We start from the raw sequence: 14,125 nt of genomic DNA, 5'->3' as shown, positions 1-14,125 counted from the left end.
AAGTAGCAGACTAAAAATAGAAAGATGAATAATTTCAGGAGAAAATAAAGTACCTTTTAAAATTGGAAAGAAAGAAGAAAACTGAATTTTGCCCTTTTTTTTCATGTGGCCTGATATAAGGGAGGTAGTCATTTATGAAAGTTTCAAAAGCTTATTAATGTACCTATGGCTTCTATTTAGAAAAGGGAAATTGCAACTGGATAATTGCCATCCAAGACCATAGAAAATTAATGAAATTTTACCTACATACCTTGCAACTGAATTTTATTCTCAGGACTCTGAACCAGAACAGAACTGACAGAATCTAGGTTGTCATAGTTACTGCAGCCAAGAGGACCCGTCCGTGTTTCTGTTACCTGGTGAACAAAACATCAACTTTATTATACAAATCAGACTTTACCATGTTCTTTTAGTTCAATGTAGTTGTCATACACTGGAGTTATACATTTGACAGTAAACATCACTGAAAGTTTAGGATCTGATATACACCAGCAATATACGAACTTAAGCACTGAGAAGACAAATAACTTATTTTGTTCTCAATTCCATTTTCTTCCCTTTGACCAGCCATAAATCTTCTGGGAAAATAATGGAAGTCTTTTTTGGCTCAAAATATTACTCATATAAGGTCACTGATTTTATCCAGGCTATGACAAGGGCATGCTCCTTTAGGTAGAGAACAAGTTTTGACTTACAGAAAAAAAATTTGTTTGCTTGTTTCTTCATTTTTCCTCACTAAATCAGAACAATTCACCAGGCTACCATCTAAAAAGTGATTTTTGTTTGACTATTTTAATTAAAAATCTTCACTTTTCTGATCTTTCTGGTGTCATCAAAGGTTAAATTCTTTTGCTTGGCATACACCTTCCTAGCAGGTAAGAGGACATTCTTAGTTCTATGTTCTTATACAATATTCTTCACCCCCCCAGCCCACCTTGGTTAGAAAGAATGCCTTTCTTGACTTTGATTAATTGATTTTATCTATTCTCAAGATTAAACCCATGTTAAAATTGCTACACAAAGAATTCCTTAATGATTTCCACTTGTATTATTTTATCATTTTAATAAAATGATGACTTCCAGTGCACAGGCTTTGCTCTTAATTATGGAATCTCATACTATAGACTAATTTTTCCATGGGTGTCTTGGGATGGATTTCAGGAGATGAGCTTAATCAATTATGTGAAACTGGAAATTTATCCTGAGGATAATATTTTTTTAAAACTAAACATATTCTAAGGCAGAAGATTATTATAATGGTCTTCTTGTTTTATTATCTTCTTAACAACGACAATGCTTTGCAATATATAATTCACATCATATCATTCCACTGCTCCCAATTCCACAATGGTGTCCCTTCTCACTCAGAGTGACCTTTAACTAGGCACTAATTTATAGATTAATCATCCTTATTTTCATTTTGTAGGTAGCCTAAATTCCAAAACATACACTTATCTCTATAAAAAACTAATTAATCTTTTGCAAATAAACATTCTCTAAGGAACAATCAAATTATGATTATTTAAACTTATCTCTATAAAAAACTAATTAATCTTTTGCAAATAAACATTCTCTAAGGAACAATCAAATTATGATTATTTAAACAAGCAATTTTATTTGTTCTTTTTTTATTGTAACAACATAGCTTACAACACGGTGTAGGTTCAAGCATTCAATTTCTCATATTAGCAACACCATAGCCATCACCAAATACCCAATACCATCTACAACCTTCTCCCCTCTGGCAATCACCATTTTAAGAAAATTATTCTTTTTTTTTCTATTCATAATTATTTTGTAACTACTTTTTGGTTTTTGGTTAATATCTTTTAACATTTTTCCAAATAAATAATTATTTGGTATGTATAGTTCACAGAATTTACATAGTTAATATTCAAAACAGAAAACATTATAACAAGGGGATCTGGAAAAAGACCCCATAGGTCTAACTGAAACGATGTCTGAAAGCAGAGATATTTAAGAGAAAATTAAAAGTGCTGCTGCCAAGGGTAGAAAATTATTTAAAGGAGTAAATACAATAAGAATTTAGAGATTAGGGCCTCCCGGGTGGCGCAGCGATTGAGCGCTGGGTTACAAAGCTGCCCGCAGCCTCTGCAGCGCTGGTTCTATCCCCGGCCGCCGGCGAGGGTCCCACATGGTGTGCAAACTTCTCCTGCCGCCGGCTGATCCCCTGAGCAGTTTATTTCGTCAGTCTGCCTGTTCTGTTCCCTGCTCTGGCTCTGGTGAATTCTCTCCCCCTCCCACGCATCTGACTATACCCAGTGCTTATATAAATAAATAAATAAATCTTAAAAAAAAAATTAGAGATTAAAACCCTCAAGCTATTTTAATATCTTACTCCTTTATCATACAAAGTTTTCTTTATGTTTTGCTAAGGTAACCAAAAAATTACTTTATAATCATCTGCTTACATTACCTTCTTGGTTTATTTAACAGAAAATTGCACACAGTACCTGGCACTTGGTAGGAAAAATTATGAACCAAATTGGTGGAAAAAGATTTTATTTTTGTTAGAATTCTTTAATACAAAAGAATTCTTAAGTTAATTTATTAAACTTTTTTTGGAACCTCTTGAAGAAAATATAGTGGCAGCATACATAAATATAAAAGCTAGCAGGAGTCTTAGAAATTCCCTAGTCTCACATATACAAATGAAATACCTGGAGCCCAGGAAGGTTATGCAGCTCACTCAAGATCAGTTCACAAAACAAGAGCTGGAACTCCTGATGCATAAATCAAGTACCGGTTCCTAACTGACTTTCCAAGACCTATATTTAAGTTTTAGAATCTGTGCTCATCTTGCTCAAATTTACATATTCTCTCTCTCTTTCATACTATAAAATTAATTACAATTTAATTGATCTAGATTGACATTCAGGTCAATTAGAATGGTGTAGAATCTTGGGTTATTTCATGAACAATAAATATTGCTAGGAAGATGCAGGTTAACATAATGTTGATTATAGGCCAAATGAATTAACTTTTACTATAAGTATTTATTTATTAATGAAATGAAATATATCTTCCTACAAATTCTTGCATTATTCTACACTAGACTTCCAAAAATTAAATACAAAAAATTCAATTAAAGTTTCAATTAGGTCCTAAAACCGTATGCTTTTTTTCTGTTGCTAAGTTCTAATTACATATAGTTAAAATTATCAAACTATATGAAAGTGTAGATCAATGTTAAATTATCTTTCATCTTCACAAAATAATGAGCATATGCCCAATGCATGGTACACAATTAATTGCATGATCTAAATTATATTTGACATTGTCAATGTTTTCTTGAACCTATTCCAACCACTTAATAGGAGTTTAAAATAGTCCATGATACATAATCAATGCATGGATGACTCATATCTTCTCATGAAAAGCACAAACACGAATCAAACACAAATTCAATATGAAGGATCACATGCCATCGTTGAATTACTTATCTATGCAATTAATTATCTATGACTTTATGCTGAAACCACCCCTAATTCTATTCCCAATATTTTCAGTAGGCAACATCCTTTAAATATTAATATCACTTTTTTTTCAGATTGCATTTTTGAGAGCTATCTTTCATAGAAGCTACAGAAGGAATAGATACTCAAAGCATGAGGGTAAACAGCATAATTATAAACAATATGAAGTTATGTATATCCATAGAACAGGTACAAAATAAACAATATAATTTAGAATTGCCAAGCACAAATAATGACAAACCATGTAGATCAAAATATAGTATGTACAAAAAAGCAAGGTATGATGGGAGAAAAAAAAGCAACACATTTTATTTTTAGGACCAAAACTGAATTTGCTTTTTGGAAAGCAAGTGCGTCAGGGCAGTTTTTACTTGTACCATTGTGAGTCCAGGCATGGTAACAGTGATTGGCCTGCTTTGTCATACTCCATAAATTATGCTGCAACAAAATAATATACATATACACCACTTATTGACACCCACAAGTAAACCCATTGAGAAAGACTCTGTATGCCTTTTGAACACATTAAAATGTAGAATAACACAAGAAACTGGGAAAGAGAAGTGTCCTCAGGTTCTTAATGTGCCTATTCAGGGAGACAGGCCTAAGGTAAGCTGGACGCAATTTAGTCAGAACAAGATTGCCAAATAACATGGAGGTCCTTTGTGCTTAAATCATGGTTACCATGGAATTTAAATGGGTGGCACTTGACAGGTCTTGGAGTGGTCAAATCTATAAGCTCACTCCTACTGATGTTATTTTGATTTACTTTTTTAAATAACAGAGTTCAAAATCACAGCAATTGCAAGAAACTCAGTAGCAAAAAAAAAAGATTCTTAACTACATGTATGTACTTTTAGAGAACTGACATTTTTCTAAAAGTTACATCTGTGTGAGCTATAACTGATGATGTTACACAAAAGCTGGTCTTGTAGTTCATTATGTGAAGTCTGAAGGGATATTGTTATTACACCACAGAGGGCTAAACATTTTTTGATGTATTCAATATTAATAATGAAAAAAAAGGAAAGTTTCACTGCCACGGGGCAGATATAAACAACAAACATTGCACTTCGCTCAGCACTGTGTATACCTTCTGACTTCAGGAGTTATTAGGCTGCCACTCCAGCTGTTGCCATTGCTGAAGGCCTGAATGCCACTTCCACTGGACCACAGAAATTATAATTTCGGGAACTCAGAAGCCAGAGGTTCTTTTCTGTTGCATCACATAAAAAAATGAATGTACTCCAAGGTAGCAAGGAAGTCTAGTGTAGAACTCAACAGACTCATTTCTTACATATATTGTAGAATCAAAAACTGAAGTAAACTATTTAAGAAGAATTTTATTTTTATTGTTTATGCACTAGATTGCAATCTCATTGCATTTTAGTTATTAAATCTATTTAAAATGACCCCAACTGGGCCTCCCCGGTGGCGCAGCGGGTGGAGCACAGAACTGGGCAGCTGTCTGCTGCCTTTGCAGTGCTGGTTCGATTCCCACATGGTGTGGCCGACCTCTCCTGTTGCACCCACTGCTCCCCTCAGCAATGTATTTCAGTCAGTCTGCCTATTCTGCTCCCCGCTCTGTCTCTGGTGAATCCTCTCTCCCTCCTGCACCTCTGGTCTGTACCCCAGCTCTTGTATAAAAATAAATAAATCTTTAAAAAAAGAAAGACCCCAAACTTAAAAATACAATGGCAAAAAATATTTCTATACTCAAGAAGTTCAGAATACAAATGCTATTCTTCATAATTCATGTAAATTATCATGTAAAACTCATAGTATTTTAAAATCATTTTCAGCGGCGATGTTATCAGTGACCCCCAGATCAAAAAGAATACAAATTTAGGAATTTTGTATTAATTTAACATAGTGATTGAATAAATGGGCTTAAGAGAAAGTCCTGAGCCCATATTGCTTCTCCCTTGGAGGTCAAGTTCTCTAACTGCAAAAATAGATAAGTAAATAAATAAATCGTCAATCAATCAATACATAAAATAATGTACTCTTTCCTATGATTTTTCTTATTCCTTTGCCAAACCTTTTTTGTATCTCTCACTTCAGCTACTGTAAGCTATTCCTCCACCTCTTGTGTTAGTCTCCTCTTGGATGGGATAAGCAAATACCCAATAAGACTGAGCACACCCGAGATGCTGTAGACTAACTTGTAATTGAGCCAGCACCACCCACTTCCCAAGCCAGAGCTGCTGCCAAGATGAGTGAGCAAAGGGTTACCCTAAAAAAGAGCTACTCACTTGGTAAACATTTATTTATTTATTTAATGCATCATTCATTTTATCAGTGTATTTCCAAATCTACCCAATCGGCCCAATCATTGCTTACCTGAAGTCTCAGGCAAGCAGTTAACAGTGAGCTGACGATCCAGAGATTATAAAAACTTATCAACTGATTATCTATTTTCTTCTGTTGACAGAGTAACTAAAACGGTGCAGATGTAAATATCAAGTGCTGTGGAAAAAGAACCTGGCACCATATTGGAGTACAATGTCAGCTAAATCAAGGGCCCATCATGGCTAGCAGCGCACACAAAGTGCACCCCAGGACAATCTGTCACTGTCAAAATGCCAACCTCAAAATGCTCTCCCATCCTGGGGAACTAAAGCCAGGCACCTGGGTAGATATGTGCTTCTTTTGTGTCTAATAGAACTACTTCATTATTCCTTAAATTTTTCTCCTTTAATTTAGGAGCTAGTACAGTAGTATTAAATTTCCCACAACACCCACATTTTATTGTAAGCAGATACTTTTACCAAAATGTTTGTAATATTCTTCTGAATTTTATATTCTACATTATTATTCTGAAATGCTTATTAAACCCTTTCTTATTGCTTGTTACTAAAACATAAAACTTTATGATAGCCTTTTGAAGTTTCAGCAGTATGGAATATTTCAGAATTTTTTAAGCATAGCAAAAGCTTCAGCTCTTTTTTAAAATGGGACAACTAATATCTGTGCACAGACTAATGACACATTCATACTGAGACTGTCATATTCTTCCATTTGTCACCCAATTAAACAAGCGCTTGAGAGAACCGATAAGCTCACCACACTAGAACTCAACAGACTTAGGCGTAATCAGAAAGACAGAAGTGGATTTCTTGTTTCAATTGGCCATTACAGAAAAAAGTTCTGCTCTAATTTCTTCCTTTTTCCAAAAGATAAATTGGCTTTGCTCACAAAAGAAAGGGCAAATCCAAATATTTTAGCAACTGATTATTACTGAAAGTCAGCACTAAGATGACTTCAAATGAACAAAGAAAATCATACAAGCGAAAGAGGAACTTAAGGTCCATGTGAATTACATATGTATTATCAAAATTCTAGGTGCTCATAAAAAAATCAAAATAATGGTCAAATCTCTCCAATATATTATAATCACATTATGTAGTATGGTCCTTCTCTCATTTTTTTAAAATTCATACATAGTCTGAGGATTATAAGTAATAATAATATTTAAAAATTAAGAGAAGCATAACAAAGATAGAAGTGATTAACATTTAAGGAATGTATTTGTATATTTTCTGGAATAAATTTAGTAATAAAATAATAAAAGTCCAATGTGAACTGTCACTGCCACTCCTGTCTTCCTCTTCTGTTATCTTGCCCTCTAATCCTGTATATTATTTCCTCTTAACTATTTCCCACAGAGACGTGGGTGCCAAAGGAACTTCTGTCCCTCCAAGTTACCTTTGGGGAATTCCTGCTGCTTCATTGGCAACAAGCACTTCTCAGGGATATCCAAGAACCATATAGTCTCAACCAGGTGTTTCTTATCTGTCTGTCCTGGACACAAAAACACACTAAGTTATAACAAAAATCTTAAAGGAAAAAATGATTCCTCAGTGGGTATATCATTTCAATTTATGCATTCTTCCTTTTTCTATGAAAGATTATAAACGAAGTACTTTACTCATTCACCTCATTCATATTTCATTCTTTTAATGTTGTCCAGGGAAAACTTTATAAAGAAGTGATTTGCTCCCAATAACTCAACCTTGACTCACTTTATTGCTTATATAAAATTTTGTTTTAATTATTCTCTGTAGAAATTTTCAAAATTAGAAAATAAGTGAACCTGGTTTTTAAAATAAATTTCATCTTCTTTTTAGCTGACTAACAAGTAGACTTCATCAGATAATGTGTATAGGCCCAACTCACCCATGGGGTGAGGCCTCAGGAAAATGCTGAGTTAATATTTCAGCTGCTTTAGGTTGACTGCCCCTCCCCCACATCAGTATAAATTTAATTTATTTTACTGATATATTATTGTGTCTCCACTTGCAGCCCTTTTGCTGTTTCTGAATGTCTATTACTAATATACTATCAGTAAGGAAATCAGATAAGTTAGGTAGATTGTTCCTGAGTAGTTTCCAAATGAAAATGTAAATGATTCGGCCCTATTTAAATAACATGAGATTTAGACGTGAAAACTGAATTGCTGCAGATCATACTGATATCTTCTCTACTTGTCTTTAAGTTTTCTCACATTGCTCAGGCTACTGAAAATGACACTCAATTTTTTAAAAGAGATATATTTCAAAAAAAAATCTAGAGTATATTTAATTCTATCAAGATACTAAATTTTCAGCCATGGAGGATGAAGTTATTAGGTCACCCAAAGGGAATCAAACTACAGATATAAAATTGATATCTATCTCCAGCTTTGTCACATGCCAACTGCACAACTGCAGGTATGGAGTTCCTGAAGCTTCGCAGCATTCTCCCCATAGATAAAAATACTTGCATTACCTATGGGAAAATTCATACACATTTATTTATACACACACATATACAATTTACATATGTGCATCTATAACTTATGATGTGTAATATTACAAATAATTGTGTAAAATATAGCTGATCAAATACTGATTCTCTACACAAATATAGATTTTTCTTATAATAAATGTCAAAGCAAAGTCTCAAAAGGATAATTTTCACATTAATCAAGACTCTGTTCCCACCATGGAAATGTTCCCAGCTACTAGAAGTGGTGTATATTGTTCATTCTGACACATGATAAAGAACTTCACATAAAAATTTCACTTGAAACATGTGAACATTTAATATTGTTTTTCTAAGAAGGTTATTCCAAAGATACATCTTTACTAATTTTTAAATTTAATTAAAATTTAAAAAACATATCTTTTAAAATTAATATGCAATAACTATAGTCACTGAATATGCAGAAAAATCTGATAGCATTTTTTTTTAAAGATTTATTTATTTATTTATTTATTTAGATAAGCACTGGGTACAGTCAGAAGCACAGGAGGGCGAGAGAATTCACCAGAGTCAGACCAGAGAGCAGAGCAGGCAGAGTGACGAAGAACACTGCTGAGGGGAGCAGCGGGCGGCAGGAGAGGTCTGCGTGCCATGTGGGACCCTAACCCCGTGGCCAGGGATCGAACCAGCATTGCAGAGGCTGCGGGCAGCTTCGCAGCCCAGCGCTCAACCGCTGCGCAGCCGGGGAGGCCCTCTGACAGCATTTTTAAAGAAAATTATGTTTGATACGTTGATTTAAATTTTTTGTCCTTGCTGTTTATTAGCTGATCTTTTGTTAGTGACATAGCATGGCAGTATATCATCACACTAATTTCAAAGGTTCATCACTAATTATCAACACGCGTATATACATTATTGTTACCCCTTGGGGTCCAAATCTACGCTTCATCAAATCATTTTCCTTTTTCCCCAGTTTACCCACCCTTTTTTCCCTTTCGCTTCTAGTAACCAAATATTTTAAATTTAAGTAATTAAACAATAAAAAAGATGAATTATATGAAAGTAGCTGAGTAATTTCTGTGGCTTAATTTTAATAACAATGTAGACTCAAAGATGCTAGATTTAGTCTCTACCCTACTACAGTTACATCTATATTCTATAGTTTGACCTCTTCATAGCTTAGACCTATAGCAACTATTGCTGGTTCTGTGGATTATACATAATGATAGTCTATCAAGTCATACTATGTTTGTCCCATCATTATTTTTGAATTTCAGAATATGAAAAAAGCAACCTGAATTCTAGCCCTAAATCCAGTTTTTCCCTTTTCCTAAAATAAAAAATACAAAATTAATAGTCCTTAACTTTCTGAAACACACGAAAGGAGACAACTTATGTAAATGATTGCCTAATTCTTTTGATTATTTCCTAGCTTTATTTAAATAATGGGGCAAGGGAGAAGGAAAGGAAAGAATGTTCCTTTTTCCTTCTTCTTTTTGGTTTTACTTTTTTCTATCATTTTTGTCTTCCACATATCCCCCTACACAGCATTGTCATTTAACTCTATGTATACATTTTTGAGAGAATGAACACATATAGGTTTATATCTCTACATTAAAAAAAAAAAAAAACTTGTTTCCTTTGTTCAGTCATCCTTCAGGGAATTGCTCCATAAACTTAGCATTAGGTACATTATTAGTTTTTGTATATTGGTTTTCATCTAACCAGTTTATTAGGTTTTTCTATACTTCAGTCTCTCTCTATATATAATCAACACAAATTTAAGATATGAACCCATGTCCTGAGTCCAATTTAATTAAGTTAGTTTTTGTCTTTCATTATTTAGAACACAGGTTATTAGATCTCCAGCTCTATAACCATATTGCAATTGTCTTCTCTTGCAGATATTTGAATGCAAACTACTTGGATATAATAGCCCGTGAATTTTGTCACAAACTAAACTTATGATTTTGTATTTTATTTTTTTAATTTTATTTTTTTTTAATAGAGGCATGTTTTATTTATTTGTTTGTTTGTTTTGTTTATGCATGCACTGGGTACAGTCAGAAGCGCGGAAGGGTGAAAGAATTCACCAGAGCCAGAGCGAGGAGCAGAGCAGGCAGAAGAACCAAAGTACACTGCTGAGGGGAGCAGCAGGCGGCAGGAGAGGTCTGCGCGCCATGTGGGACCCTCCTCCGATGGCAGGGGAGCAGCCAGGGATCGAACCGGCGCCGCAGAGGCTGCGGGCAGCTTCGCAACCCAGCGCTCAACCGCTGGGCCACCGGGGAGGCCCTGATTTTGTATTTTAAAACCAGTCTTCTGGTTTTGTATTTTAAAACCAGTCATGCCTGCTCAAATAAATGACAGCTACATATCCACCATATTTTTCAGGCTAAATACATTTTATCTTCTCTAATTTTTTGTCTTATGTCTTTCACTGGTTGATATGTAATACTGTACATTCTATCTTCCAAAGTCTATATATTTCTCTCTTGCAATAAGCCAGATGTATAACTACTCTTTCATCAGTCACTGCAAAAACATACTATGCCATCAAATTTTTCTAATCTAGTAACCCCTCCATTATATTACTGGGTTATAATGTTGATAAATGTTGATAAATTTCTCAATCTAACAATAAAGATTATTGACATTGCAAAACATTGCTGCAGACCCCCAATAGACTTCTTGATTTATCAAGTATTATTTTAGCTACATTGTAATAGTTCACACTAAATTACCTGTGCTAAAATCTGCTTTATTTTCATTTATCCTTAGTGGTTTGTGTCTGCTGGAACCACCTTCTTAAGCTTATCATACTCAGACTCCAGGCTGTGCAGTGAGCTGAAATCTGGCTCTATGGTATTCATTCTGGGACCCAGGCGAGGCAACTTTTTCCACACCGCAATAACAGAAGCACAAGAAGAGAAACTCAACCACAAAAACACATGTCAAGCCTGTTTGTGTCAAGAGCATTAACATGCCTTTGACTAATGTCGTATGACCCAGGACAACATCAAAGAACAGAGAAATCATCCCAGATATTATCAAAGAAATGACAAGTTCATTTGGTAAAGGTCTTCCGGCCTCACATGTCAGTCACTATGTTCTTTAGAATCATTCAAGTTCTCCACATTTCTTGACATGACTTATTCTTTCACATTTCAAACCTTTGTCTTCTCTCTGAATTTCCCCTCCCATGTTATGGCCATATATGTATCTCCATCCTTTAACACAGAGATCAGATATTTCTGAACAATCTTAACTACTCCCCAGACAAGAATCAGTGAGAGTCCATGTACTTAATTTATTTTTGCCATAATTCGTCTCTTGGTCTAGATATCTGCCTTACCAGATTAAATACTTTAAGGACAAAAATCATGCCACTTTCAAATTACATAGACCTATATACAACACCTAGTTATGCTGAGCACATCATACATGGATTCTAAATAATCATCCACCAAATGAGCAAATTAACTGAGCAATTTGTAACTTCTGGGAAACTTCACATTGACATAGGTCATATAACACCTGATTATTTCTAGCAATTACAGAAATAAAGATCATGTATACATTTTGCATTCATTTCCAATTGTATTAATTCAATGAAGGACAAGAATATTTTCACTAATCTTATTAAAAACAAAATTTAACTATTATATATACTTCAAATACAAAAATTAGCAACCAATTTCTGTCAAAATGAGCATCAAGAAAGTGAAATATATTAAAAATCAAGTAAAAATTTTATGCATTAAGTTAAAATAATTATTAAAAAGTTTACCTCCTTTTTAGGTCATTCTTTTATCTGATCATTATTTCATTTTAGATGGAATTTTCAAAGTTTAACTTGGACCAAAGGTGAACTTGTTTGAGAGTTTGAACTAAATTGCTTTAGCCATTTTTGAGTTATGTGAAGGTATGAGTACATTTTTCATGGACCTAACTAAAACAGGTTTCAACCTTTTCTACTTAGATAAGTCACAAATTCTAGAGCTATATATTTTAAACTTGACAGTATCATTATATTTCTCAGTGAAATTTCACAATTTAAAAGAAAGTATCTAATTCTTAAGATGACAAACTTTTCCATTTATGAGTACCAAAATTGCTAATAGAGGGCTGTAGTTTAAAAGTAAAGAAAATACAATTAAGGTCAACTCAGATATCTGTCTAGATTAGATAGAAAAAGTGATATAGGACAATATCAGATTAGTGTAGCATTTCAGGGCAGAAATGTTAGGAAGTTAATGCACTTTAAAGTGCACTTTAAAATGTAAAAGTAATTTAACCTCAACCTTTTACAATCCAGCTGGCGGGAAAAGCAGCAATCTGAAATATAAATTCTATGTCTAGCACATTCTCCAGTGAGTTTTGATCACTTAAACTTTGAGTTCGTTTTAAGCAGTGTGATGTCAAAAGTATCTGTTATCAAGTGGCATAAAATAAATTTGGTATTACATCTCACATCACAAATTACTTTTTTATACCTAGCCAAGTTTTCTTTAATTCCCTGGGCAAAGAATGTTCAAGTTTTAAGATGAAGGGATAATACATTAAATGTGTAGAATGTTAAAAAATAATAATGTAATTTCCTTATAAAACTTTACACTTATATAAATGGGATATCATATTTTAAAATTTATTTATACTCCCAGCTTCCTGAGACGGCTTTGATTCTCTATTCATCTCCTTTCTAGTTTCCACCAATTTGATCAGTCTGTGCTTTATATCATTACTCAAGTCAGTGGTGAAATGACTGAATAGGAAAGGGTCTGTGGCATTGTGTCTTTCAGATCTAGAGATTATTGTCTGTGGCACATTTAATGTAATAGGAAATAAAAAATCCTCCAAGTGCTGAACAAGTTGGTTGTTTGGTTCAAGGAAGTATGGTAGGGGATATATCTTGGGACAGTATGAAGGCTGCAATTGAAAGATGGTAAATGAAGCCAAAGAGAATAGCTAGGAAGCTTTATAATAGAAGGAGCCTGAATTAGGTTCTTTTTGGTACTGGAAAGCAGGTATAGAAAGAAGAGAAATCTGCAGAATGTGCTGCCAAGGTTTAGAAAATAAATGAAGAGAATAGAATACAAGAGGTTTATTCATAAGCATTTAGAATTTATAAAAATGTTGGAAAAAGACAAAAACATTTCAGGTTATTTGAAAAATTGGAGGGAATTTGAGTCTGGGATGGGAGTGTAGGTACATATTTTGGAGTTGTCAATATAGTGTCAAGGTTGACAAAATCTGAGCTACATAAAACATGTGCTTTGACATTATTCTGTACATACTTATACTTCTAATGATTATAATTATTTCAATGCACACCTATTTATTAATAGTACTCTCTTTATATTGTATGGATAAGTTGGTAGTAACTGATAATATAGGTCATTTTTGACCCTATACCATACGTCATGCCTTTTACTTTTATACAAAAACTACAAAAATTTATAAATAAATATTTGTGAAATACATTAGGTTTTTCCTAAAGAAAATTAAAATTGCTATAATTTAAGAAAGGGGGAACAAACTTTCCCTTATCCTTTAGTCATGATAAATATATTTTTTAAAAAGATAGCAGGCTAATTAAAAACTCTTATTTTTTAAATTTATTTATTTTTACAAGTGCTAGGGTACAGGCCAGATGAGCCTCTCACCCCAGAGAGGGTGAGAGGATTCACCAGAGACAGAGCAGGGAGCAGAAAAGGTAGATGGACCAAAATACACTGCTGAGGGGGTCAGCGGGCCAGACAGGAGAGGTCTGCCACGCCATGTGGGATTCTCACCGGCTGGACAGGATCAAAACCGTGCTGCAGAGGCTGCAAACAACTTCACAGTGTGGAGCTCAACTGCCTGTGCCACCAGGGAGGCCCTCA

The 14,125-nt window shown here is 34.1% G+C and overlaps 1 protein-coding gene across 5 annotated transcripts in view; it reads right to left on the bottom strand.

Annotated features, from left to right (window-relative positions):
* The window catches only part of BRINP3 (BMP/retinoic acid inducible neural specific 3), a 332,718-nt gene that overhangs the window by 113,293 nt on the left and 205,300 nt on the right, over nt 1-14,125 (bottom strand). For all 5 annotated transcript variants that reach the window (XM_054690754.1, XM_054690755.1, XM_054690756.1 and 2 more), the window contains exon 5: nt 251-356. In XM_054690754.1, coding sequence (XP_054546729.1) covers nt 251-356 — 106 coding nt within the window. The remainder of the gene's footprint in view (nt 1-250; nt 357-14,125) is intronic.

Source organism: Talpa occidentalis, unplaced genomic scaffold, assembly GCF_014898055.3.
Source record: "Talpa occidentalis isolate TD23 unplaced genomic scaffold, MPIMG_talOcc4v2.1 talOcc4.8, whole genome shotgun sequence".
Taxonomy (NCBI): Eukaryota; Metazoa; Chordata; class Mammalia; order Eulipotyphla; family Talpidae; genus Talpa; species Talpa occidentalis.
This window is presented reverse-complemented; position numbering and strand designations above follow the sequence as displayed.